Below are 26,675 nucleotides of genomic sequence, written 5' to 3'. Positions count from 1 at the left end.
TCTGTGCAGCTGCTACCCCTGGAGGGATTTTTGGAAGAGGAATATTGGATTGTCTTGGCTCTCCTCAAGCTTTTCTGTTACCCTTTGCTCTTCCACCCTCTGGAGCAGCCAGAGGGGCTCCTCACTGGGAGTTGGGGGCTAATGCAAGAGAAAGGCCAAGAAAAAGGACTTAAATGGGGAAGGAACTAATAACACAGCTCAGTGCAAGAGCTGTTTCATGCTCCACCTGGGAGCAGATGTTTTGTCTTGGAAGCTGCTTTTAAAAATGCATGGGCAGGGCTGGGAGCTGTCAGTTCTGTCTGCAGCTGGCTCTGAGCTGCACTGGGTGACTGCTGGAGGCTGCTCTGAGCACCCAGGGGCTCACAGGGCTCCCTTCCTGCCCTGGGCACCCTGCTCTGCTCCCCTCACACTTTCTGGGAGCCCTTTCCTGGGTGCTGTGGCTGCAGGTCCAGCTGCTGACCTGTGATGGGATTTGGGACAGATTTCCTGATCTGCAGCCTCTCCCTGGGAGGATTGGCTTCTCTGATAGGATTGCAGCAGAGGAGATCAGCTTTGCCACAGGGCAGCACAAATAATTAATGGTTGTGCTGAGTTCCTCAGGGGAACCCCTACCCCACTGCTGGGACAGGGGTCCCTGTGTGTGGAGGAGTTTCTGCCTGCCTTGATGAGCAGAGCTGCACCAATGTGCATTTCCAGGTAGAACAGAGGGGTTTGCTGCACCAAGTGCCTTCCCAGTTCTGTTTCCAGGACCTTCCTGACACTCCTGTGGTTTTGCAGAGCACTGGGCTGTGTTTGCTCTGGGGGGTGTCACAGCAGGTGCCATTTGAGTGTTCACCTGTACCTGGTGCTGCTTCCTTGGGCACTTTGGTGTGAATTGCTGCTTTTTCCTGTGCTCTGGAGCAGCTTCAGCCCAAATTAGTTCCTTGTGGGAGAAGTTTCTTGTGTGATGCACGCTGCAGAGTTGAGGTGGCTCTTTGTGCACTCCATCTGTGGAATATCCGTTCATGCCTGAGGAGAGCTGGGAAGTGCTGATGAATACTCATCTCTCTGGGGCTATTTGTTAATTACTGTTATTCATGGGTTGTGTGATGGTGCTGAGTGGATCCTGGTAGGGTTGCATCCGTTCCAGGGCTCCAGAGTGCATGGTAAACACCAGTGTTTTATTGCAGCTTTTCTGGGAAATACTGTTCCTGTTTTCAAGGGTGGGAGATTGTATAGCCATCGGGGTGAAAGAGAACAGAGGTGGTAAAACTGGGAGCTGAATGTCCTGACTCCCACTCCTTTCCTTCAGCACTTCCTTGCCCACGTCAGAGTGAGGGTAATTGTGCTAATTGTGAATTGGAGACCTTGGCTTTGTCCTTCACTGAGCCCTGCTGGGCACTGCAGCACTGGTGTCACACAAAATTACAGTGGCTCTGCTGTTCTAACAGGGAGCAGAAAGTTTAGGAGGAAGTTAGCAGCTGGTGAAGTAAATGCCAGCCTCTGCCTGTTTACAAGGTGTCCCTAGCAAAGGGAGCACTGCAGACCACAGGAGGAGGAGCAGCCTGGGTGGCCCTGGGCTCTCTGGTCACTGAGAAGAGCCCAGAGCCAGGGCTTGAAGGAAGCAGAGCAGCCCTGAGTGCTCAGGCACCTGTCCCTCCACAAGTTCCCTGTCTCAGGCTTTGAGAAGAGAGCAGTTAATTGAAAAAGGACAGAGGGACACAGAGCGATGTTCCCTGTCAGAAAATCCTGCAAGTCCAATTGTGGGAGAGACTGGAGCTGCCCTGCCTTGGGGGTTGTTTTCTTTTGGGGTATGGTGAAAGATGGAGGGAGAAAAGCACACATCTGCAGTTCCAGTTGGGCAGGAGGGATTTGGGGTGGGCAGGAGCTGCCAGGGCTTTGAGGAGGGTCCTGTCCTTACTGTCCTTGTGCACTCACCATATCCCAGCTGGTGCTGCAGCAGCAACAGCCCCTTTTTTTAGCAGCTGTCTGCAGAGATTTGTATGGAGGAAATGCTCTGGGGATTGGATTTTGCTGCAAAACACAGAGGCCATCAGATTGTGCTTGTTTATCAGCCAAGCCTGCTGCAGCATGAAGGCAGGAATACAAACCACCAGCGACCAGCACATGGAAATACCGAGCTTCCTAAGCCACTGGTGCCTCTCTTCTTCCCCTGACAAACAAGCCCTTGTGATTTCCAGCTTGGGAAGCCCGTGGGCCAACATCTCATGGTGCTTGAGTGGAGACTTACACCCATAAAAGCAGCTGAATGTCCTGGAATTGTGATCCTCCACGTGCACCTCCAGGCATTTCCTGGCCTCCGAGTTCAGCTGAGTCTCTGAGCTCCTGCACAGGTCTAAATAATAAAACATATGAGTTCACTGCCATGTGCCCAGAATTTTAAGGCTGCAGCCCTTGGCCAGCTCTGGTATGAATTGCTTCCATCAGGGCAGTAATCCAGGAAACCCCGAGCACGAATTCTTGGCTGATGGAAGTCTGTGGTTTGGTGCCTTCCTGGGTAAAGCCAGGGGAGAAGGGAAAGCTGCTGTTTGCTGTCTGTACATCCCTCTGGTGTGTGTGCCCTGCTGGGAGGGCAGGCAGGGGCAGTTCCAGCAGGTACCACAGGCTCTGAGGAGATGCTGGTCCACAGGGAGCTTCTGCAGCGTGCTCAGGTGTCTGGGGAGTTAATAACGAAATGACTGAAAATACCCACATCTTCCTCTGCTGTTCTGAAGAAAAGAAAAACTCACTCTGCTAGATGTTCTCTTCAATAAAACCATCCTTTGGCAGCAGTGGTTTTGGCAGAAGGCTGTCACCAGCTGTGCCAGTGAGTGACCACTCTGCAGAGGGGACCAGCAGCACATCTGTCATGTAAGGATGAGGAGTGAGCAGAGAAAAATGTTGTGTTGTGTTCCCTGCCCTGAGCAAAGTGATTCTCCTGTGGTGGTGGAAATCCCTTCCTGAATGGCCCTGGGTGACTCAGGAATTCCCCTCAGGTTCTCTGGGGGCTCCAGCTCTGCTCTGTGGAGCTCCAAACCCAGAGGGCAGAGCTGAGCTGCCCAGGGCAGCTGTGAGAGCAGCAGCTCAGGAGGGGAAGGGAAGGCAAGGCAAGGCAGGAGATGCTTTGCAGCCCTGGCTGCAGACAGAACTGAGTCATTTGTCGAGGCTGACACTCTCAGAGCTGCTTGCCTGAGGCTGGCATGGCTCAGGCAGGGGAGTGAGGATGCAGCCATCCAGATACACACAGAGGAGAGAAAAGTAACAGCTCCCAAAATGTGACTGCAATGGAAGTGAAAAAAAACCACCCTCCCCAATTAAAGCCATGTGTGTTGGTGGATGGAACTGCTCCTGGAAGCTTCGTGGAGGCTGCTTGTGCAGCACAAATGCAGCAGCTCTGGAATGCCCTGGATCAGAACAGGCAGGCTCCTCCAGCACGTGAAATCCCTGTGGAAACAGAGCAGCTCCCCCGGCCCACCACCCTCAGGGGTTAAGGTAAGAGCTGCCTTGTCAGCTGTCTCCTCCTCCTCCCCGTCCCTGCTCCTGGAGCACATTTTCCATGCAGCCTGGTGCTGTGCCATGTGTTTTTTTCACTGCTGGATGATGATGATGTCTCTGTGCTGGAGCAGAGATTTTCTTTTTCTGCAGACATGCATAATTCAGTTGTCAGGATAAATGGGCTCCCTGGATTTGGGCATGTGTGTGAGCCTGATGCTGGATCCTCCCTTCTCTCACCAGTGTGAGGCAGGAGGGGAGCAGGGAATTCTCCCAGAGCTCCAGAGCAGCAGCCTGTGGTCTGTAAACTCATTGCAGTACCTGTGAGATTGCAAGAAGGATCTAAATTAAACCCAAAATAGGCCTCTGGAGAGGAGCATTCTGGCTGGATTTGGGAAGGCTTTTCAAGAAACATGATATTGGTACAAACTCCTCCTGTGAAAGAGCAGGACCAGAGCCCACTTCACACGTAGAGGATGTGATCTACATGACAAACTCTCCTCAAAATATGTGTTTGCTGCTGTTTACACCTGTGATTGAACTGCACAAATACCACAGTGTCAGAGCCAGACTGATGTGGTGTGTGGGGAGGAGCAGGAGCTGCCTCCCTGTGCTTGATCTGCACAGAAGCATTGCCAGGGTAGGTGTTTTCCATGCTGGGACACAAGTGCTGAAAATCTGGGGGGAAGTGGTGGGGAACTCAGTGGCAGGGTGCTGTGGGAGCAGCTGGGAGGGTGCTGGAGGGATCCCTGAGAGGCAGCAGACACCCAGCACAGTGCCAGACAGCGGGGCTGCTCTCTGAGGAGAGAGGCTGACTGAAATTCTCACCTTGTGTGGGACCATGTGCCTTTCTGGGACTCCTGCCATGCTTGGATTTTTGGGGGCTTCCCACCTGGTGGGATGCACAGATTTTTCCACAGTGTGCTCTGAAGTACTTTTGGTGCTGGTCTGCTGGGTTTGGGTCTGCACTGGGGAGCTGCAGGAGCAGTTTTAGAGGTGCTGGCAAGGGTTGCAGTGGACACCTGGCTGATATCTGAGCTCCTGGGGAGCCTCTTCCCTTGTTTTTCAGACAGATGTGGAATTATCTTTACAAAATCTGGAGCGATGCCCTGTGGCTGTGTAAGAGCCAGGGGGAAGGGCAGTGTCCAGTGTGAGCTCTTGTTCTCTTGGCCTTCTAAACCCATGAGTGTCTCTGGGCTGATGCCTGATTTTTGGCACCCCTGGAATTTTCAGGGAGAGCACAACAATGCTTTAAACAGCCCTCTGAGCAGGAGACAGCTGCAGAAGAACAATGTCAAATTGGTGCAATCTGCTGTGCTGCAGCTTTGCCAGCAGCAATCTGTCCTGGTGGCTGGCAGTGCTTCAGCCCTGGCAGGAGCTCTGCCCATGTGCCCTGCGTGACCTGGGGGTGCCACCTTTGTCAGTCCCTCTGCTCTGGGCACTCAGGGCTCTCATCAACGAGGGAGGGACTAGCACAGCCTCTCCCTGGCTGGGTTTCACCCTCCACACAGGCTTTACCAGATGGTCATTTGAAAAAGAAGTTGCTGCACATTTGGATTCACTGGATTTGTCTGGTTCCTGCTGTTTGCTCTTCAGAGAGCTCTGCAGGAAGAACAAGGGCCAGGTTTGTGCTGGCTCTGTCACTGAGGTCCCACCAAGCCCCTTTCAGGTGCTGCAGAGCATCCTTAGCGTTCTCAGGTGAGCTGGGAAGGCTCAGCCCCTCCCTGGCTCCCAGGCTCAGGGTGTGAATTCTCTGCTTGATCCCAAGGGCTCCTCTCTCTCTCTTGGCCTGGAACCCTTGGCTTGGGGCTGGTGGAAGCAGATGAGACAGGAAGGGAGCAGAACCAGATTGGCTGTAGGCTGCTGTGGAGTCAGTGGAAAAAGCTGTGGTGTGAACTTTGCCATGGTTTCCTTTTCTGCTGCATCACAGTGACGATCCCATGGCCGTGCCCCAGCCTGGCCGTGGTTTGCAGGGGCTGTGGGCAGGAAGGAGGCACCACGTGGGGACTGTGGGCAGCCTCCAGCTGCTGCAGGAGCTTTGGGATGAGCTGAGACCTGGGACAGGCAGGGGTGGCTCCTTTGGCTGGCTGGGCTTGGCTCTAAGGCAGTCCCTGGTGTTTCTGGGGCTTGGCAGCACCTTTTCCATGCACAGTTGTTTTGCTGCTGCAGGCAGGAGCAACTGGCAGGCTGGGAGAGGAAGGAGAAGTGGGGGCTGCAGCTGGAGGGGTTTCCAGGCAGCTTGAATGGAGAATAGGCTGGGGCCTGTGAGAAAACAAGCCTTGCTTTCACTCAAGGTTGTGCAGGAGAGGAAACCTCACACAGCCTGTGCAGCTGCCCAGAACAACTGGGACCATTGTGCTGGTGGCACTGGTGGGGCTGAGCCTGACCCTGCCAGCAGCTGGGGGAGGCTGGGGTGGTCTCAGTCCCTGGTGCTGAGCTGCTCCCCTGCCCTCCTCTGGGATCCATGGGGACTCAGGAGCCCCTTCTCCCATCCCAGGACAGCATCCAGGCTGAGCCCCCACTGGGTGTCGGGGGCAGTTTTAGAGAGGAGATGTCTGTACATCTCTCATTTATGGTTCTTCTGAATTTGGAAAGAACCCCCCACAATTGCCCATTTTCAGTATTGTGTTTGACCTGAATGAGCTCCTCTATACTGGTGGGTGGTAGAAGCTGAATGGCATAAATAAAATAGGTAACAAATAAATCGATTATTTTCGTTGTTTGGATGTGGATTAGGCAATCACTTAATTTTTCTAATGGATCTGGTAATTGTAACATGCTGGATTCTGCAGTATGTTTGTTTAAATCACAGCATATATTTATATATTTTAGTGAGAGATGTGTTGACCCAATTGCCAAAGTAAGTTTGTCCTGAAAAGTCTCTCAGCCTGCATGTCCTCTGCTGCTCTCTGGCTTCTGGGAGTGACTGAAGGAAACAGCTCTTCGCTGCTGGTGAAACCATCCCCAGAGTGCTGTTTAATGGCACTGTGATGGATTAACCTCATTAAAGGTGCTGGTGTTGTTCAGGAAAGCAAAATACTCTTGGAAAACTCAGGAAGCTCCCTTTGTTTGCTGAGCTCGTTCCTCCGTGACCAAATAGAAATGTCTAAAACCCCATCCTGTTTCAGGTGCTGCTTTGCTGGTGCTCTGCAGGGCACATTTCAGGGGTCAGGAGCAGCCCAAACTGCTGGGTTTGTGTTTCTGGGGAGGAAAGAGCATCCTCAGGCATCAGCATCGTGACTCCACTTGTGTTTGGCAGGCTGGTGCTCCTGGCCTCTACATTTATTTCTGTTGTTCTCACATGGCTGCTGGTGGCTGGGTGTATGCCCTGCTGATGAGCTGTGCAAAGAAATTGTGTTCCAGGCTCATTTCATTCTCACTCTTATTGAAAGTGAGTTCTCCTGCACAGTTCTCCTTCAGAAAATTTGATCAGTTCATACACTTGGTGGATTCATAATAATTTTTTTTTCCCGTTTGGGAGTCAGAACATGTTTTAATGAATTAATTTTCAAATTGATATCTCCTTAATCATCACTTCCTCAGACCCTGCAAAGTATTTGCATCTTATAATTTAAGTGCTTTGAAACTGGCTATCAAGTGAAACTGTTAACCAGGCTGAGATGAAATTCACATTTGCACCTTAATCTCGTCTGAGCATTTTCAAGTGCTGGAAGTTAATTACATCCATGGTAGTTCTTTGATACTTGACTAATTTTGGAGCACAATGACTTAAATTTCTGCTCATTGCCTGTTAGAAATTTCACTCCTCAGCTGACACAGAAAAATTTCCTTTTTGCTCTCTGTTCTTCCTGTGGCTCCAGCTGGATTTGTGGGCAGCAGTTGGGTCATGGATTCAGGATAATTGCTGCCAGTGTATCATTCACTGAGAGCCCAAACCTCCCAGGTGTGGGGCAGGTTTCTGCAGGTCAGGGATCTCTTCAGCTCCTGGAGTTTTGGGGGCTTTTCTTTGGTTGTTTGGTGTGTGCTGAGCTGGGAGCATCCCTGCCTGGATGGATGGGAGGTGCTGCACCTCATTCACCTCATTCCCCTTGGGAGGGAGGGCCTGGCAGAGGCTCTGGGAGCCAGGGCTCCTTTCCCTTCCCTGCAGCTGACTCACAACAAGGCAGCATTTTCCCCCAGAGCCTCAGCTGCCTTTTTGAAAAATGGGGTAATTGCTGCCCTCGCACCTCTGCAAAATATTTTGGAGTCCTTAGGTTGAAGTTTCTGCACCTACCGACTCAGAGTCATAAAAAAACCAAGCAAATAACTCTGAAAGCAGCAAATAACTCTGAAAACAGCAAATAACTCCCATCTGTCCCCTGCTCCCCCATCCCCACAGATCAAAGCCACAGAGGTTGTGTAAGCAGGGGAGGGCTGGATGACTTTTGCTTTCCAGCAGGCAGTGGAGAGTTTGGATTTGGATTTCTGACAATGATGCAGCTTTTTGGAGCCATTCCCCATTGAAATGGGGTCTCATTCAGCACTGCTAATGAGAGGGTAAAGGCAGCTAAATACAGCTGTCTTCCTCAGTGGCATTTGGGATTTATTAGCAAATATGCAGTGGAATTGAATCCCTTGTAAGTACTCTGCAGCTAATGGTAGATAGCAATTAGCTGAAATGACTACTGTGGAGCACTGATGCTGCATCAGTGAGGGGACAGGAAATCTGCAGCCAGCACAGACCCAGCAGCTTCCAGAGCTCCCTGGAGTTTTTCCCTCTGGATTTTCTGTTTTGTGCCTTTAGCAAAAGCCTGCAGTGAAAATCGCTGGGTCTGGGCAATCCCCGGAGCTCCAGCTTGAGCAAACACTTCCCCAGCAGCAGGGAGAGTGTGGATATTGTTATTTTCAGCTCAGGGGTCACTGAAAGGACTCACTGCAGTGTTCCTAGCAGTGGAAGTGTGTGCAGTGGGAACCTCCTCCCCTCCAGATGTGCAGGCTCTGGCCCAGATGCTTGGAACCAGTTCAGAAGTTGGGGAGGACTGGGTGCAGCACTCGTGGTTTCATCTCTGACCTTTTCCTCTCCCAGCTCAACAGGAGGTTTTGTTTCCTTCCCCTCACTGATGGGGTGAGGGGTAGGTCAGGGTGTCCCAGGGGTTCTGCCCTTTGGCTGCAGGGGAAGCAGCTCCTGTGTGCTGTTTCCAGCTTCCAAAAGTGATTTGAACCAGGCTCATTTCCTGTAAATCTTGGTTTGTTTGTCACCCTCCCTGCCAGAAACAGGGAGAGTTTGAGACAGAAACCTGCTTGTCAGGAGGGGATCAGTGCTGGGGATGTGATGTGGGTGGGAAGTGAGGGGCTGTGCTGGCCAGATCTGGATTTGGGAGAGAGATAATTGAGGATTTTCATTATTCTCCTGCCAGGTTGCTGCTGGGTGTGCTGGTGATGGAGAGGAGCAGTGTGGATAGGAGGGACTGAATGATGGATGTGCTGTGGCAAGGAGATGGTATTTGAGGGGAGGAAGATGAAATCACCTGGATTTAGGAGCAAGGAGTGGGATTTTCTTAAAGATTGGAGCTCATTGGGAGCAAGTGAGAGAGAGAGAGGCAGGTGTGGATGTGCTGGACCCTGCCTGGGGCAGAGTAAACTGGGAAAACTGCCCCAAACCCTTGGGAGAGTGCCCCAGGCAGAGAAGAGCAGTGCCTGAGGCTAAATGGGTACAAATTCATGTGAATAACTCAGCCTGTGCCTCAGGAGGGTCTGGAACAGCTTTCCTCAGGTAGGGAAGCAAAGGAAAATATTCAGGCCACTCACCATGAGTGGAGGGGACACATCCCCAAGGGTCTGAGGCCACCTGGCCCTGGTGGTTCAGAGCCATCAGCTCCCTCTCAGCTGCAGGAGCCATGCAGGGCTGGCTGAGGAAATTGCTGAAGGGGAATAATTCCCAGCTTGATTGACTGGCAGCACACCCTTAGAGAAAGTCATTATTTCAATGCATATTTAGTTTGTTAAGGCAGTGAATATGCATTTACACTGAGCACCTGGTAAATGTGATCCTTTTTTGGTTCAGAAGAAATGTTTAATTGCCCGTCAGCAGCGCTCTGGAATTAGATTTATTTTTGTACAAAACCTAATCAGATTGCAAGTAAGATGCTAAAATCTGTTGCTTCGCTAACTCAAATTAATAGAAATACTAAGGGGGATTTTTTTACTACTCTTGGTGGCTTTGATGGGTTTTTTCCTGCCTTACCTTCTGTCTAAAAGCCTGGAGTTTTGAGCTACACGAGGTCTGATTGGGAATGAGCTCTGCAATCGCCCCCACTAACATGAATCAAATATCTATAAATACCTTTCCTTTTCCCTTCTCTCCTTTTTTTAAAGGCAGTTTCACCTTGCAGGCAGGAGGGGTTTCTCTTGCCCTGTGATATTTGCAATATTTAAGGCAGCAGAGAGGTGACCCCAGGCTCTGTCTGGTGCCATGATGATTTTGTGTGCCCTGATGGAGTTGTTATCAGCAGTGACAGGTTGCTGTGAGTAAAGCAGCCCTGAGCAGGGTGTTGGGAGGTCTGGGTGTGTGGTGTTCCCACTCTGGGGACCTCTATGAACACCCAATTATAATATCCTAATTATAGTGTTTGACAGCAGTCATGGTGATCACTGATAGTGGCACTGGTGGCACCTTGTGCAGTTCCCTTTATTCCTCACAGTGTCCTTGGCTTCCCCAGCACTCCTGGGACTGCCTCTGCCTTCTCCAAATTGCTGAAAACATTTGATATGTGAGAATCTTTGTATTTTACCTTTTCCAGAGGCACATTTTTGCAGTGGAGTCCTTTGAACAAGCCTGCAGCAGGCAAAAGGCAGCCTGTGCTCCAGCTCCTCGTTAGCACTGCCTGCCTGACAGTGATGGGTGACCCTGGGAATTCTTGTTCAAGGCTGCTCCTCCTGTTTTCCTCAGCTCTTTCTGCCTTCACATCAGTTATCCTTTAAAGAAAAACTCAAGGAGGAGGGAGGGAGGCCCTGCCCATGTTGGATTGGGCAGAGGTTTCCTCCTGTCACTGCACAGGAATGAGTGTGAGCAGTGACATCCCCTCCTGGGCTCAGGGGGACCCAGCATCTGCCACCCACTCATCCCCCTGGCAGAATTCTGGGCAGATTGCTGAGGGCATCAGTGGCCAAACTCTGCATTTATGTGTGGCCCAGCCCCACTGCTTCCTCCTGCCAGTGGCTTTGGAGCTGTGGGTGTACAGAGAATAATGCACAGACAGCAGGAGAGGTAGGGCAGGGCTTGCACCCTGCTGTCATTGACTGTTTGCCCTTCGCTGCCTGGTTCAGGGTTGTCCTTTCAGCTGTGTTTTATGGCTGGTTGAGCTGTGTGGGCTTTGGAAGCTTTTTAAAGTGGAATTTTAGCGTGTTGGAGTTTGTTCCTTGACCTGTAGTTGATTCTTCTGCCCTTGGCATTGTTTTCCTGTGTGCTTTTGAGGCTGAAGTGATTGAACTGCAGCAGAGGTGCTTCCCAAAAGCAGCTTTGGAGGGCAGGTGGGTTTTACAAGTGGGTTGTGTTCCTTTTTGCAATTGCAATCCCTGTTTGTTGTCCAAGGCAGAGAAGGTTTGGCAGAGCAGGATGCAGGGAAAAGCCTCCTGTGCCTTCCCCTTGTTTGCTCAGGTCCCAGGCTGAGCAGTGATGTTAATTAGATAAGTCAGATACTCTGCAGAGCAGCCTGTTCAAGGACAAACAGATTTTAATTAAGGGCTGTGTGCACTGGAAGGTCATGTCACTGCCTTGTGCCTGGGCAGTTACTATGGGAGCACCAGGACAGCACCCACAGAGTGTGAGAGTGTCCCAAAGTGGGCTCTGGGCACAAAATCCACTTTGGCCCCACCCCTGCAATGTATACCTGGGTTTTGTTGCTGTGGGAATGGGAACCTTCAGTTCAAGCTCTTAAAATCACCCCAAAAATTCCACACAAGCTGGACAGCAATGCCATGGATTTGGGAAATTGGTCTCCACCCCAGTTTTTTGGACTGTTTACAGCTGGTGAACTCAATGTCTCAAAGACAACCTAGATATTGGAAAGAGTTTTGTTTGGGTTGAAATTCAAGCTCAGTTTGGGTTGAAATTCAAATTCATATTAGTTTGTTTCAGTCTCTGCCACCTTCCAACTGAATCCAACATTAACTCTGGTGGAAGTGGCTCATGGCTGTGTTTCAGGTCCTCTCCAGATTCATCCCCACTAAGCTGCCTGCAGTTAATCCTGCTGCTTTGAGTACAAGCTGTTTCTTGCCTGCCTTCAGTCCCAAAGCTCCTTTTGCTTGGGATGTATCAGCAGAGACTTGTCAATACCTGAAGATGATGCAGGATCTACAAACCATGGATGTACCTTGGGACTGTGATGAAATTTTGGTGGGATCCCCGGGTAGAAACTCATTCTTACTAATTTTTGTGTGGTCTAGCATGAGGATCAGCAGAGAGAAGCTAAATGTTTTTAATCCTAATATTTTTATTCCTGCTATTGAACAGAAGCTGAGGCAAGGACAAATGCTGTGCTGGCAGCACAAGCAGCTTTCTTGTGTAAATAAAATAGCCACTCAAATGTGGGCTTTGCTTTGGAATGAAATGTTTGTGTGGGAGTTTGAGGTGGGAGCTCACAGGAGCTGCTTCACCACCCCCTTCTCCCTCTTGTGGCTTTGGGGACAGATGAACAGCGAGCCAGAAGAGGCCACAAGTGTGTTTGGAGGGAGAGTTTCAAACCAGGTCTTGTGCTATTTTTCTTTAGTTTGGCCAGTCCTTGTGGTTGTCCTGCTTTGGAGGATGCCAGGTGTTGTGTGTTTGGAGCCACAGGGAGCAGGGAGATCAGCAGGGAGATTGCCAGGGAAATGGGTTTGCATTTCAGGCAGCTCCTGAGCTGCTCCTGGAGGGGCTGCCTTTGTTTCCTGGCCTGGAGCAGCAGGAGCTGTGTCCTGGAGCTGCTGTGTGCAGGGTGGGTTGTCCTTGCTCTGCAGAGCCCCTGATGGCTGGGCTGGGGCTCCTGGGTGGCTCTGGGGAAGCATCTCCCAGGGCTCAGCAGGAAACTCCTGCAGGAGGAGTCAGCTGGGCCAGTTGTGCTCTTGGGCTGGGTACCACAAGCTTCTCCAAGTGCTCAGAACAGACTAGAAACCACCTGTGGGCATTTATTATCTCCTGAAACCACCTGTGGGCATTTATTCTCTCCTGAAACCACCTGTTGGCATTTATTATCTTCTGACAGAGCCTTGCTGTTCTGCCTCTGGACAAGGGAGCTCTGTATTTTTCTCAGCAGATGTCCACCTTTGACCTAGATAGTTTTGACTTTTCAGGATAAATTGAGCAGAAAAAGAGCAAAGAGGAGCATCAGGATGGAGGAGCAGGAACATGCTGTGTCCATCCCCCTTGGGAAGGGGCTGGCTTTGCAGCAGGCAGGACATCTCCAGTGAAAGCTTGGGATAGGCATGGTCTAACAGGGACAGCTGTGGCTTAGGGAGGGCTTGGGGCACTCAGAGGGGAGTGTTTTCTGTCTCTGGAAGCAGTGTCACTGCTCACAGTGCTCTCTCTGACAGCATGCAGTGTGCCAGAGGCGTCAGAAAAGGCAGGGGAGGAAAGCTGCCCTGGAGGGAAATGTGCTGAGTGCCTGTGGAAAACCTGACAGCAGCAGAGTTAATGGAAAGCAGACACTGAGCTGGGAGCTGCTCAGCCAAGAAAATCTGCACAGTCCAGGCTTTTCTCTGGTATCCAGGAAAAACCTGTTACTATTTGGCTTCCCTCTCTGTTACCCCAGGGAAAATGGTCCAGGTATAAATTCCTGGGTGTATAATTCTGCAGCACCTGGAGGAGAGCAGGTGTTAGTGCTGAGATGATTCCATGTCTTGGAGCCAGGAGCCCTGAGCTTCTTGTCCAGATTCCTGCTGGGAGCCCAGGGGCTGCCTTTGGCTGCTTGCAGATGTGGTCTGTAAATCAGAGAATCTTAGAATGGTTTGGGTTGGGAAGGACCTTACAGACCCTCTCATCCCAAAGCCCTGCCATGGGCTGGGACACTTCCATTGGAAGCTGGAGTCTGGATGCTCCAGGGGAAAATTTAAAGGTGTGCAGTGAACAAGCCCTGTAAGCACTGCAGGGCAGAGTGGGAGCACTGCAGCCACACTCCTCTAGGAACAATTCCCTTGTTTTTGGCAGGATGGAGGCGTCCTGCCTGGAGCTGGCCCTGGAAGGAGAGCGCTTGTGCAAGGCTGGGGACTTCAAAGCTGGGGCAGCTTTCTTTGAAGCAGCAGTGCAGGTGGGGACAGAGGACCTGAAGACTCTCAGTGCCATCTACAGCCAGCTGGGCAATGCCTATTTCTACCTGAAGGAGTATTCCAAGGCCCTGCTGTACCACAAACACGACCTTACCCTGGCCAGGTGAGTGTGTCAGCTCTGCTTCATCCTCATCAGGCACAGCCCTGAGTGAGGGCAGGTTCTGTGGGGCCTAAACCCAGAAATACACATCCCAAACTGACTGGGATTGTCCTGTGGAGAACCTGGGACTCACCAAGGATGGGACAGCTGCCTTCAGAGCAGGGAGATAAAAAAAGGGATGTGGATGTGGGGAGGGTGCCTGGAGCCAAGAGCAGGGTCCACTTCTGTCCCCAGCAATCCCTACAATGACCTGCAGTCATTAGAGCAGTTCTGAAACAGCAAATTGGGAACAAGGATCTGCCTTCAGAATTGTGGAGCCTGTGGGAAGCTCTCCAGCCAGGTGTCTGTGCTAAGCTGCAGCTTAAATCTGCCTCCAGCAGGTAATTTTTATTTGGTGAATTAAAGTCTCTGAGCTCTTTAACATCTTCATCTTGTAGAACCATTGGGGACCGAATTGGAGAAGCCAAGGCAAGTGGCAACCTTGGGAACACCCTGAAAATCCTGGGGCAGTTTGATGAAGCTGTGGTTTGCTGCCAGAGACACCTGGACATTTCTCGGGAGCAGGGGGACAAGGTGATGCTTCCAGCAGGGAATATTTCCTGCCTTTAAAAATAACCTGTCTGCAGGTCAATAAATGTGACCTGGTGAAGGTGGGCTTGGGGAGGAGCTGCAGGGGGAAGCTCTCTCTTCTGTCTGCTATTACACATCTGCTGCTGTGAGGGTGAAGATGGGGAAGGACAATGGGCTTGTGGATCTGAAAAATGGGAAAGGAAAATGTGGGGTCATGGCTCTGAGAGATGGGGAAGGACAATGTGGGATTGTGGATCTGAAAAATGGGGAAGGACAATGTGGGCTCATGGTTCTGAGATGGGGAAGGACAATGTGGGCTCATGGTTCTGAGAGATGGGGAAGGACAATGTGGGCTCATGGCTCTGAGAGATGGGGAAGGACAATGTGGGCTCATGGCTCTGAGAGATGGGGAAGGACAATGTGGGCTCATGGTTCTGAGAGATGGGGAAGGACAATGTGGGCTCATGGCTCTGAGAGATGGGGAAGGACAATGTGGGCTCATGGCTCTGGCCATCTCTGCCCAGCAGTGCAGAGGTCCGTGCTGGGATGTGAAGTGTGACACTTTGCTGTTTCCTGTTCTTCCTCCCTGCAGGTAGGTGAGGCCAGAGCTCTCTATAATATAGGGAATGTTTACCATGCAAAAGGAAAGCATTTATCCTGGAACACAGCCCAGGACCCGGGCTACCTGCCTCAGGAAGTCAAGGACACACTACAGAAAGCTTCAGAATATTATGAGTGAGTATCCAAGCTTTGCCAGCCCCTTCTCCTGCAGGGAACAGGGCCACTGGCTGAGAATTTGCAGGTTGTAATAGATTAGGAATATTTCTCTGTGATGCCAAGCTGTGTTGGCAAATTAGTCTCAAGGAAGGTGAGGAAAGGTTTTATAAAATCTGAGCTGAAATTCACGCTGGCATTGGCTTCGTGAAACTCCCTGTGGGTTGAATTGTGATCATGCAATGAAGTGCAGCACTCTGCTGCTGGCTCCCAGCTCCTGTGGCCCCTGCTGCTCTCTGCTGGCCTCTGTGAGGATGGATCCCTGGGTATCTCCATCCCCCTCACCCCAGGGAGGAGGCACTTTGGAGTCCTGGTTCTTGTGGAGGATCTGCACTTTGTCTCACCTGTCACAACCTTCCTTTTCCCAAATCATTTCAAAGATCAGTCATGTGCCACACGGGAAGGTCAGCACCAGAATTTGGGGCTGTGTTTTCTCCTTGTGCTTCAGAGTTCTGCTTTCATGATGCAGTTTTTAAATAGGCTTTTTAAGTGAAGAGAGTGATAAGATCTTTTATCCCTTCCCTGATACCTGAGGATGTGTTAGGGTGGTGAGCTGTTCTTAGGCCCTTTCTCCAAGGAGTGGTGCATGTGGCATAGCCAAGGGCTGAATTTGTGCCAGTGGTGAGTGCTCCACCATTCTCTGTGTGCTGTGTAAAGGGTAAAAACAAGATAAAGAAATGCCAGGAGGCTCCCAGAGCAGAGCCCTGGCATGGCACTGTGGATTTTGCCTCTCTCCCTGCAGCAGGACAGGGAAATCTTCTTCCTGTGGCCCTGGTGCTGCAGTGAGGCCATTTCTGGTGTGATGTGGATGGATCAGAGCAGGTGTGTGAGCACAGGTGTGATTCTGCACAGAGCCACCCACTGCCTGAGGGGACACAGCAGCAGGACCTGCACCCCTGGCTTGGCTTGAGCTGCCAGGGCTGTGCAGCACAGGTCACCAGCCTGTCACCTGTGCCTGGAGGGGAAATGCCTTCTCCAGGGCTGCCTCTCCTTCCTTTCTGTGCAGGGCTGTGCCTCATGGATGCTCTGCCTGCTTTCTTTCAGGAGGAACCTGTCCCTGGTGAAGGAGCTGGGGGACAGAGCTGCACAGGGCCGTGCTTATGGCAACCTTGGCAACACCCAGTACCTCCTGGGCAACTTCAGTGAGGCCATTGCCTTCCACAAGGAGGTAGGAGACACCTCTGCTCCTTCCCTGGCCCTGGCAGCAGCTTTCCTTCTCACCCCAGCCCAGCAAGCACAGGGAGAGGTTTCCCCCAGCTGTTCTCCTCCTCCTGTGGGACCCCAGGCTCTGCCCTGTTGTACCAACTCACTCTGAGCAAACTCTGCCCTGTTGTACCAACTCACTCTGAGCAAATCTTCCTCCAGCCCCATCAGCACCTCGTGAGCAGCTTGAGGGAAGGGTGCTGTTGGCTTGGAAACCAAAGGAGGGATCCAAGGGCAAATTGCAGCTGGGTCTAGCAAGGAGGTTTTTTTCTGCTCTTAATTTGTCTCAGTCTAGATTTTAATAAATGCAAGCCATGAATTTAATTAAGCTGCTGAAAGAGCTGTTGATCAAGAATAAATGCTGCTTGTAGAACATAATAACTTTCTGCAAAGCTTTACAGGGAGGTGAGGTGACAAAGTCCCTGCCCCAATTCAAATGCAATTTAGCTTCTGTTGCAGAGTGTGTACCAGTTCCCATGCAGGGAAGGTGGTGATTCACTGCTCCTCTGGTTTTTAAATGCTGGGGGGACAGCACTGGTGTGTACTGTATTTGCTGGGTGCCTCGTGGCAGGAAGGAATGATGAATTTCACTCCATGTTCTTATAAGGCCAATTTATTATTTTATGATACTATATTATATTAAAAAATACTATACTAAAATATACTAAAAAACCAGAAAATATATTTACAGAAGGTTAAAAAGATACTAATGAAAACTTGTGACTCTTTCCAGGGCCTCAACACAGCTTGGCTGTAATTGGTGAAAGCACTCACACCAAAAACCAATTAAGCAACCACCTGTTAGATAAATAATCTCTAAACACATTCTACATGAGCAAAACAGAAGAGAAGCAAATGAAATAAGAATTTGCTTTCCTTTTTCTCTGAAGCTTCTCAGCTTCCCAGGAGCAAAATCCTGGGTTAAAAGATGTTTCAGAAGATATAACTGTGACACTGGGGTGCAGCATCACTCCCACTTTTCCAAGAGCCTTTCCTGATGCTGAGCTGCACAAGAGGGAGAGGTTTCCTGCTGCAGCCACCCTGCCAGGCAGGTTCAGCTTTGGCTGGGTGGGAGCTTTGCAGCCCTGGGAGCTGATCCCCAGGGAAGATTGTCACTGTCATATTTTCTGAAAAATCCCTTTGCCAGGATTTCTTCTCCTGGGAAGTTGAGAAGCCTCGGAGAAAAATGTAAATAATAATTAACTGATTGGCTTCTCCTGTGTTTAGCAGCTTTGGAATGTGGTCTGGAGATCGTTTACCAACAGGTGCACGTTTGATTGGTTTCACCTGAATTGTTTTAACTTAATGACCAACCACCATCAGCTGTGTCGGACTCTGAGGACTCAGATTCTCCATTCCTCCTGGGGACCTCAGGAATCTGCCACAAGATGAGCTGCTGTGGGGCAGGGGGGTCAGTGCTGACAGAGCTGTGTGTGCTGTGTCTCTGCAGCGCCTGGCCATCGCCAAGGAGTTCGGGGACAAGGCCGCCGAGCGCCGCGCCTACAGCAACCTGGGCAATGCCCACATCTTCCTGGGCAGGTTTGACATCTCTGCTGACTACTACAGGTGAGTGCCAGGGGCTGCTCCTGCAGATCCTGAGCTGCCACAGCCGCCCCTCAGCCCCGGGGGCTGTGACAGGGGACCTGGGGTGGCAGGGCTGCTGTGGTGGCAATGCAGGGTTGTTGGGAAGGATGAAAATTTGACAAGAAAGTCTCACAGATATGTGTACTTAGCAGAAAGATTTTTAAATGTAGAGTCTGATGAAGGAATAGAGATGGAAGCAAGTTTTGATACAGAGGAAAAGAATTGCTGAGCCAGTCTCACTGGATAACCAAGGAGGCAAAGGGTGTGTTAGTTAGAAGGGGTTTTTATGGCTTAGAGCAAAGGATAAACCCACCCCAAACAAGAAGATGCTTTTACCAAGCAGGAAGACAGCATAGGCAAACAAGGCAGCAAATGCTGCAGGTAGAAAAAAGGTCTCAGAATTTTCCACTGCAAGAAAACTGAAAAACAACTTCTAGCTTAAACTGTAATGTACTGGCTTTTAGTGATTGGAGAACAGTACACATGAATATGGTAATTATAGCAGTTATGATAGGCTATAGATAAAAGTTAAGGTATAGATTGGTCCTACTGTATTGAGATGCTCAGCAAAGAAAAGTCTAGAATGCATTGTAACCAAAACCAAAGGGTCTCCAGGCCTGCCTGCAGCTGGAGCTGGCAGCTGTGGGCACAGCTCTGTCACCCACGACCCTGGCCTGCTGTAACACCTTGGATACAATAAACTGCATTTTGGAGAGCTGCTGGAGTCCCACATCTCTCATCTAGGCTCTTACACAGGGTGTTGCTCCAAGGGATGATTTCCCTGTTCCCTGCAGGAAAACGCTCCAGCTCTCCAGACAGCTCAAGGACCAAGCAGTAGAAGCCCAGGCTTGCTACAGCCTGGGGAACACGTGCACACTGCTTCAAGACTATGAGAAAGCCATTGAGTACCACCTGAGGCACCTGGTGATAGCACAGGAGCTGGGGGACAGGTAAGGGAGTGCCTCAGGTGAGGGTGGAGAGCCCTGACCCTTCTCTGACTTCTGTTCTCTCTTGCTGGGGTTAAGCACCAGTGATGTGTGTGCTCGAAAGGCATTAGAAATCTCTGAGCAGTCAGTCCTTAGTCCAATCATCTGTCAAAAACTTGACCTGATTCACCTTTCTCGTGTCACTCAAACCTGAGATTGTGCCCTCAATGCAGTGTCTGTGTGGGCTGAGTGAGATTTCTAATGAGAGGTGCTTCAAAAATTGCATCGTGCTCAGTGCCTTGCCTGTGCTGCTGCTGTGTTGTCCCAGGAGGGCCTCTAGAGAGCTCTCTTATGTTCCCAAAAGTTGTATTTCCCTTAAAAGCTGTGTGTTTAGGGCACACAAGATGTGCCACTTTGCCCCATTGCTCTGGGTTGATGCTGGAAACCTCCATGTACAGATGATATTGCATAGAGAGCGTGCAGATGATGTATCTTGGTCTTGCTCCTCATTCTTTAGAAGGCCTGGCTTTCTAATTTTCCTTAAATTTTAATTTTTTTTTTTTTGAGAGGTTGGTTCCTTTTTCCTGGCTGTTGTGCTCCTGAGCCCTCTGGCAGCTGCAGTGACTTTGCAGCCAGCTCGTTGAGCACGCTGCTGAATTCCCTGGGAGCCCGGGTGTCTTCCACTAGATGGAGCAGGGACATCAGGATGGGAGAGCTGTGCCACCACCCGGGCAGCCTCTGCTCGGGGCAGGCACAATCCCACCCAAGGGTGAATCATGCTGTGGGGGTGCAGGCCTGTGGGCTCCTGCATTTCTGGGAACACACCCTGCGAGCACAAGGTATTGAACAGGGTGACAAGAAAAACGGTGAAATGCTGATCAACCCGCCCAAACCTCTGAAAAGGGAGTTGCAGTCATGCTGAACCTCCCCCTGCGCCCCCAGGTGCTTTTTTTATCCCTTCTCCCCCCACATCTGCTCGTTTGCAGAGCTCAGGAGGCTCTGCCTGCTCCTGCAAACAGCTGCTGGAGCTCCAGAGAGCCGGGCTGGGGGTCTGGGCTGCCCAGGCTCCACACTCCCCTGCCATCCCTGGCTCCTGGAAACCAGCAGCAGGGCCCTGTGGCAGGCTGTGCCTGTGCTCTGCTGGCTGCAGTTTCGTGCTCTGAGTTCACCCTGGTGATGCAGTGCTGGGGCTCAGCTGGAGCTGCTGCCTGCCTGCCTGCAGTGTTCTCTCCCTGCTGGTTCAGCTCTGGGCTGCTGATGAAGCAGAGCTGGGTGTTGCATTCTGTCCTGCTTTAGGGCAAATTTGGGAGAGAATCTCCGAAAGGGGTCCCCTCCAGAAAGCAAACCCACACTGCCCCTCCCCACAGCTGGTTTGGGAAGGGTTCCTTGGAGAGAAGTGGAAAGAACCTGTTTATTTAACAGGCACAGCACCCCCAGCACACAGAATGAACAATACTGGGTGACACCACTCTGTCACTGCTCTGAAAAAGGTGACAAATTCAGAAAGTCTCTCTGGGGGTGGTCACTCTGTTCTCAGTCCCTCCTGTGCTGGGGCAGCTGCTGCAGCCACAAGGTGCAAACTCTTGGTGTATGCCAGGTCCCAGTCCAGAGCAGGTTTGAGTTGGTCCAAAAAAGGAAAGGAGAAACAGTCCAGGAAGAAATTTGGACTGTTAGCTAAACTAGCATGAGCAGAAGCAAGAGCAAGCAGAAGCAAGAGTGAGAGCAAAGCAAAAAGCAAAAGCAGCACCATGCACTGCCCTGTCTGTGTGTCCTGCCAGCTGTGGGGGAGCAGCTGATAGCAAAACCAAAACAAAACTTTCACCCTTCAGAGCCAGTCCTGAAGGCACAGAACACCATATCCAGCATCAAAAGAACTCACAAATGGGGATACAAGCATCATAACCTCACCCTAGGACACATTCTGTGCAGCTCTGAGAGGAGCCCTGGTTGTGTGAGGTGGGAGCTGGGCAGGGGCTCTGGCTTCTCCTCTCAGGCTGGGGCTCACCAGTGAAGCCAAAGCATGCTGGCCCTTGCTGCAGTGCTTGCAGTTTGTCCTGTGGGTGCAGCCCTGCTTCCCCTACTGTTCATCCCCAGTGTAAGAAGAGTTGAAGATGTCCAGCTCGCTTCATTTTCAGTGTAGAAGCTCTGTGGAGCTGGAAGCAGAGCAGGGAGCCTGGCAGTCAGTGCTCTCCAAGAGGCCCTGCTGGCTTTGCCCAGCATTTCTGTGCTTTGACAGTTTGCTGTCCTGCAGGGTGGGAGAAGGAAGAGCCTGCTGGAGCCTGGGAAATGCCTACGTGTCCCTGGGGAGCCACGAGCAGGCTTTGCACTTTGCAAGGAAACACCTTGAAATCTCCCAAGAGGTAAGAGAGGCTGGTGCAACCCAGAGGGAGCCTGTGACCCCTGCTGAGAGCAGGGCTGTTCTATGCCAATAAGATATATTGGTGCTCTCCCTGCTCTGGAAAGCCCTTCTCTCTGTGCTGGTTCAGTTCTCAGGAACTGCAGAGCTTGGCTGGAAAACACTCTCTTGATGGGAGGCTCCCAGCCTTGCCCCTGATTACAGCAAGTGTGTGAGCTGCACTTTGCTCTTAACCAAAGTTCTGGGTGAGAAAGGAGCTGGGGACTCATGCACTGGCTGGCCAAGGTGCTGTGCAGTGCCCAGGGTGTAAGAGCCCACCTTGCTGAGCCCAGGGAGGTTCCAGCTGAGCTGGAGCTGCAGTGGATGCTGTCCCTGGGTGCACACAGCCAGCCTGCAGCCAGCCCTGTGCCACTGCCACCCCTCTGTGTGCAGCTGCTCTGCTTTCACCTTGGCCTGGCCCAGCTCTCTGCAGCTTTCCTGCCATTTTCAGGTGGCTCAGAAGTGCAGAAAGCCAGAATTCCACTGTTTGCTCTTTTCTGTGTGTTGAGGAAATCGGCTGTGGCCTCTTTAGTCTTCCCCAGATGAAGAAATTGCCCTCTTGAAGCACTAGTTGAAATCACCATCTGTAAGTGTGCTGGGTGTTCTCCTGCCTGTCTCTTAGGGTGGCTAAATCTCTGAGTAGGGCTGACACAGCAGCCTAATTACAGATTTAATTATACTTATCAGGCACACAGAAATTCTGTTCTTTGGCCCTGCACATTCTAGGACTTTCCCAGCTCTGCTCAGGCTGGGGCTGAGTTCTCAGAGCCAGGCATCAGCTGGGGGGCCCTGGGAGGATCAGCCCTGGTGGTCCTGGGCCTTTGGGGATGGAGGGGAGACGCAGCAGGGTGGGGGTCCCAGTGTTGTCATTGCAGGGTGCTGGCTGTGGCTCCAGCTGTGCCAGCAGTGGGTTCCTCAGGGCAGGTGGCTGATGAAGTCCCCCCATCATGAATTATGAGAGACTGTCCCTTTGACAAGCAGCAGGATTTTGGCCAGGAGAAACCTTGTGGAATTCAACCTTTTCAGGCTGATGTTCATAACTCACTTCCCATCACCCTTCTTCCCAACAAAAATCTAATGGTGGCATTTGAATCCAGATGAAACCAGCTCAGGGTAACCACATGGAAACTGCTGCAGATTGATCAGAAGTTACTCACAAAATCCCACTGGAATAAAGGATATTTACCTAAAAACCCTGGAAGCTGCCTCTGCTCTGGAATACTTTTGTCACCTCAGAGTGCAGCTCCTGGGAGGCTGGGGGCAGGAACCAGGGCTCTGCTCTGTGTGTGTGTGTGTGTGGCAGGTCCTGCCCGGGGTCATTGTCCTGCCTGTCTGTTGCTGGTCGTTAATGGGGCTTTGGAGGTGATCTGAACTGAGTGGAAGTCAGGGAAGCACTTAATAAATGAGCATCAAGGACTGTAAGACCTAACATGGACATAGTCATTTCTCTGGAGATGATGTCAACAGCAAATCTCCTGTAATTGGCAGGGGGATTTATGCCTGGTGATAAGCTCTTTGATCTGCCTCCCTTTACTGGAGCTTGGGGCTTTGTCATAAATAATGTGGGGATTTATGGGTTTGTTCCATGCTGCAGACTATGGCAGGGGACACAAAGGAGCTGTTGCCAGGCATTTAACAGGAGTTGGCCTCTCCAGGGGAACAGCCAAGGTCTTCCTCTGTCACACAGGCTGCTCCTCCTCTGAAGATGAGAGGCTGTTTCTGGGTGACCTCTGTGGTGTGCAGCACAGCCATTCTCTGCTTGGCTTAAACTTTGAGGAGGATCCAGTGATGTGTCCCACAACTCCTCATTTTAAGATCCCTGTCCAAACGCGTAACATCAGCTTCCTTGGCCTCAGGCCAGCAAGAGGTGGGAATTGGGGGAAATGTGGACTTTGGAAGGGATTTTTGGAGCATTGTGTGGGTGGATCACTAGGAACAACTCGAAGTTGTATGCCTGTGAGCCAGGAGAGAAGGGCTCCCGGGGCCCTGGTGTGCCCACGTGGCTAACGGCAGCGTGGTGTCTGTGCTCAGTAACTATGGAAATCCTTGGGGAAGGGGCCTGGGAGTTCCAGGGCTCTCTGCCAAGCTCTGTGTGCCTACAGGACAGCCCAGATGAGCCCTTTTAGGCTCAGTCCTGTGGCAGTGGGCAAGCTGAGCCCTCTCAGTCCTTGCACTGAGCTGTTGGAGCTGCAGCACGGCGAGCACAGACCCTCTCCCAAATTATCCCTGGGGAATAGTTCTGGAGAGCTGTGTGGCCTCTCAGGTGTCTCTGTGCTGGATTTTGGGGTGGCACTGCCAAACCCTGGGCCGGGGGCTGTGTGTTTGGAGCAGCCCAAGCCTTTAACCAGAGCCCTGTTGGTTTTCCTGCTGCAGATCGGGGACAGGAGCGGGGAGCTGACGGCGCAGCTGAACATGGCCCAGCTCAGGGCAGCCCTGGGCCTGGGCCCTGGCCAGGAGGACCTGGCTGCAGCTCATCCCTACCCTGGCTACGAGGCACAAGGTGAGTTCCTGGCATTTTGGTGGCCTTGGGAAGTCAGGAATCAGGTGGTGTGGGGAGGGGAAGGCGTTTGCAAGTGGGCAGGAAATGGAAATGCTAGAGTAGAATAAGGCTGTGGAGTGAGTGCCTTCACCCCAAAGGGATGTTTGCCCTGTGCTTTCCACAAGCTGCAAAGGCAGGAAATGGTCCCCCAAAAAAGGGCACAGAAGGAGTTAATGGAATTAATCTGCATTGGGAATGGAATTCCACGTGCCATGCAGCAAACCAGCTTTTGTATCTTTTAAAGCTCTGCAGGGCTCTTTTCTCTGATTTGACTGATACCTGAGGCTTTCAGGAGTGACTGGCAGAGATTTTTGGCTGCTCTTGTTCTGCTCTTGTTCTGATGAGCAGCCAGTAACAAGCCCAGGGCAGGGGCTGGAGGCAGGCTGGGACCATCAGCACACACTGGGTGACAGGAACACCTGCAGCAGTGCTGAACGTGGAAAGAAGATGTGGCAACACTTGGTCACAGCAGCCAGAGTGGCTTTACTGGGCTCTGGGTCACTGCCTGTGCTGCCAGGGGGCAGGGTGGCACAGCCAGGTCCCCACAGTGCTGCCAGGACTGTCCTGGACTGCCCACTGCCCACGGGTGGTGCCTGGCACTGCCAGCTGGCAGCCCCGTGCTGGGGCAGAGTTATTAATGCACACCCTGCATCCCAGGAGGTGTCACTGATTAAATGTGACCTTGTGGCACGGGCACACTGCCCTGTGGGTAGCACTGATGTGGAGGGGATGATGCTGGGGCTGAGGCACTGTGCCCTGGAGGGGAAGGGGAGGCTGGCTCTGTGTGTGTGTGTGTGTGCCTGCATTGATCTCACATTGATAACCTCAATTGATCTCACATTGATAACCTGCTGCCTCACTGCTGGAGCTTCTCCTGGCAAGGGGAGGGAGCCAGCATGTCCTGCCATGCCCCACTGGAGTTGAGCTGCTGCCTCAAATGCTGTGGGGGCCACAGCAGCCTCCCTGTGCACCTCTTCTCCTCTTGTAACTCCTGCAGAACTCATGCCTGGCATCTCCTCAGGGGCTTCCTTCTGGCAGCTGACTCTGCTGTGAAAGGGGAGAGGAAATGAGCCTCAGTGCTGGGGCTGTGTCTGGACCACAGGAGGTGTGGATGTGGCCCACGGGCTGCTCAGTGCCCTCTGCAGATCCAGATGTGCCGTGTTAACATCTGGAGGCAGCAGTGGTGTTTCTGCCAGAGGCAGAGCTGTGCAGGTCTGTGGGATCCCTGGAGGATGGGAAGGGGCTGAGCAGCTGCAGGCAGAGCTCTGGAGGCTGCAGTGACCCCGTTAATCCGTGGTGCTCTCGCTCGCATTCCCAAGGCTGGGGCTGTTTGTTGAGAGAAGGACAAAGTGTTCTTGGGAGGAGGAACACCAGCAAACAACTGGGATTTGCAGTGCAGGGAGAGAAGGATCTGGAGAGCTGTTTTCCCCTCTCCAGGTCCTGGGAATCTGCTGGGGATGTGAAAATCAGCTCTGTGTTGTTGGGCTGGGGCCACAGGGAGGGAGTGTGAGGTCACACCTGGCTGAGCTCTCCGTGCTCTGCAGGTGGGGAAGGGGCTGGCCCTGTCACAGGAGGCACAGCCTGCAGAGAGGAGCCTGACTCCTTCATTTCTCCTTAGCTTTTATCCTTTTCAGCTCTCTTATTCCAAACTTCACTGGAGGATGAGAGGCCACCAATGTGTCTCTGAGCCCTTGAGGGGAGGGAGATGTATTTTATGACTGCCAGAAATTTTGGTACCCTCCTGTGCACCTATTAAATGATTAGAAGAGCATAATTTTTTATATTATTAATAGCAGCAATTTCCAGCCAGAGGAACATCTGTTTCTGTAATAGGAAGCAGGTGAGGGAGTTGAGATTGGAGTTGGCTCCTGAACCAGCAGTGCCTTTTGATGTTGACAAATCTCATGGTGAGGAGAGCTTTCCACCTTTTTATTCCGTTCCAATTCTTTTTCCTGCTTAAGGTTACAAAATGGCTGCACATTCCTAAGGATGCTAAAACCCTCTGATTAGGCAAATGTGATTAAACACATCAGTTTCATCAGGCAGGTACAGTAAAGCTTCCTAGCAGAGGCTGGGCCAGGTTTTCACTGTGGTGTCCTTCACAGGTTCCTTCCTGGTCATTGCCCTTCCCTGGGCTCTGGGGGTGGAAGGAGTGCCTGATGTTTCTCTCTGCTCTTCTGGCTCCCCTTGCTGAGCTCTTGATGATTTTAATTAATATTCTGAGAGTATTTGGATGTCAGAAGACAAAGCTGGAGGCTGGGGAAGTGGGGCAGGGCTGCAGAAGTCTTGTGAAAGCAGCGACCTTGTTGAGAAAGGCAAACACAGAGAGCTTAAAGCAACAAACTGAGGGGGAGGCTGGAGAGGAGCTGGAACACCAAGTAAATAAACAGGGGCTGGGTTTGCTTCTCCAAACAACCAAAAATGTGGCCCTGAATAAATCTCCTTCTCTTTCACACACTGCAGGCTGAGAGTTGAGTACTGGTAGGCCTTGCCTTTGGAGAGAATGAAGGACTTTTCTGTGGCTCCATGGGGTTGTTTTTAGGGGTGAAGGCAACCAGGGTGAGAATCAGCACTGGGGGATGTCCTGGGGTGCAGACAGACAGACAGACAGCACTGGTGCCCTTTTGCAGATGAGGTGAAGCTGCAGATCTGCTCTGTGATGAGCAGAGTTCCCACCATGGACTGGGAGCTCTGAGCTGTCCCTGGTCCCAGCCTGGGAGGGGAATCAGGGCTGGGGCTGCTGCCCTAATCCTCTGGGGGATCCTGCCCAGCTGGGAGGGGGCACAGGGGCAGGGATCCCCCATGGGCTGGGGGCACACAGCAGCCCTGGCCCCCTCAGTGCCTCTCCACAGTGAGAAATAGCTCTGGGCTGCT

The 26,675-nt window shown here is 51.7% G+C and overlaps 1 protein-coding gene across 4 annotated transcripts in view; it reads left to right on the top strand.

Moving 5' to 3' along the window:
• GPSM1 (G protein signaling modulator 1) overlaps positions 1–26,675 on the top strand; it is a 66,065-nt gene that overhangs the window by 6,153 nt on the left and 33,237 nt on the right. For 2 of the 4 annotated variants that reach the window (XM_071453947.1, XM_071453946.1), the window contains exons 2-9: positions 13,592–13,813; positions 14,248–14,383; positions 14,973–15,115; positions 16,199–16,322; positions 17,808–17,923; positions 18,736–18,891; positions 21,119–21,227; positions 23,636–23,762. In XM_071453947.1, the coding sequence (XP_071310048.1) occupies positions 13,592–13,813; positions 14,248–14,383; positions 14,973–15,115; positions 16,199–16,322; positions 17,808–17,923; positions 18,736–18,891; positions 21,119–21,227; positions 23,636–23,762 (1,133 nt within the window). Of the gene's footprint in view, positions 1–3,191; positions 3,472–3,988; positions 4,112–13,591; positions 13,814–14,247; positions 14,384–14,972; positions 15,116–16,198; positions 16,323–17,807; positions 17,924–18,735; positions 18,892–21,118; positions 21,228–23,635; positions 23,763–26,675 lie in introns of those variants that run through there. The other 2 variants (XM_071453948.1, XM_071453949.1) reach the window with 2 other exon arrangements.

This window comes from Agelaius tricolor, unplaced genomic scaffold (assembly GCF_023055355.1).
Source record: "Agelaius tricolor isolate 1412-34295 unplaced genomic scaffold, bAgeTri1.0.p SCAF_38, whole genome shotgun sequence".
Lineage (NCBI taxonomy): Eukaryota > Metazoa > Chordata > Aves > Passeriformes > Icteridae > Agelaius > Agelaius tricolor.
The sequence above is the reverse complement of the archived record's forward strand: the minus strand, read 5'-3'. Positions and strand labels throughout refer to the sequence as shown.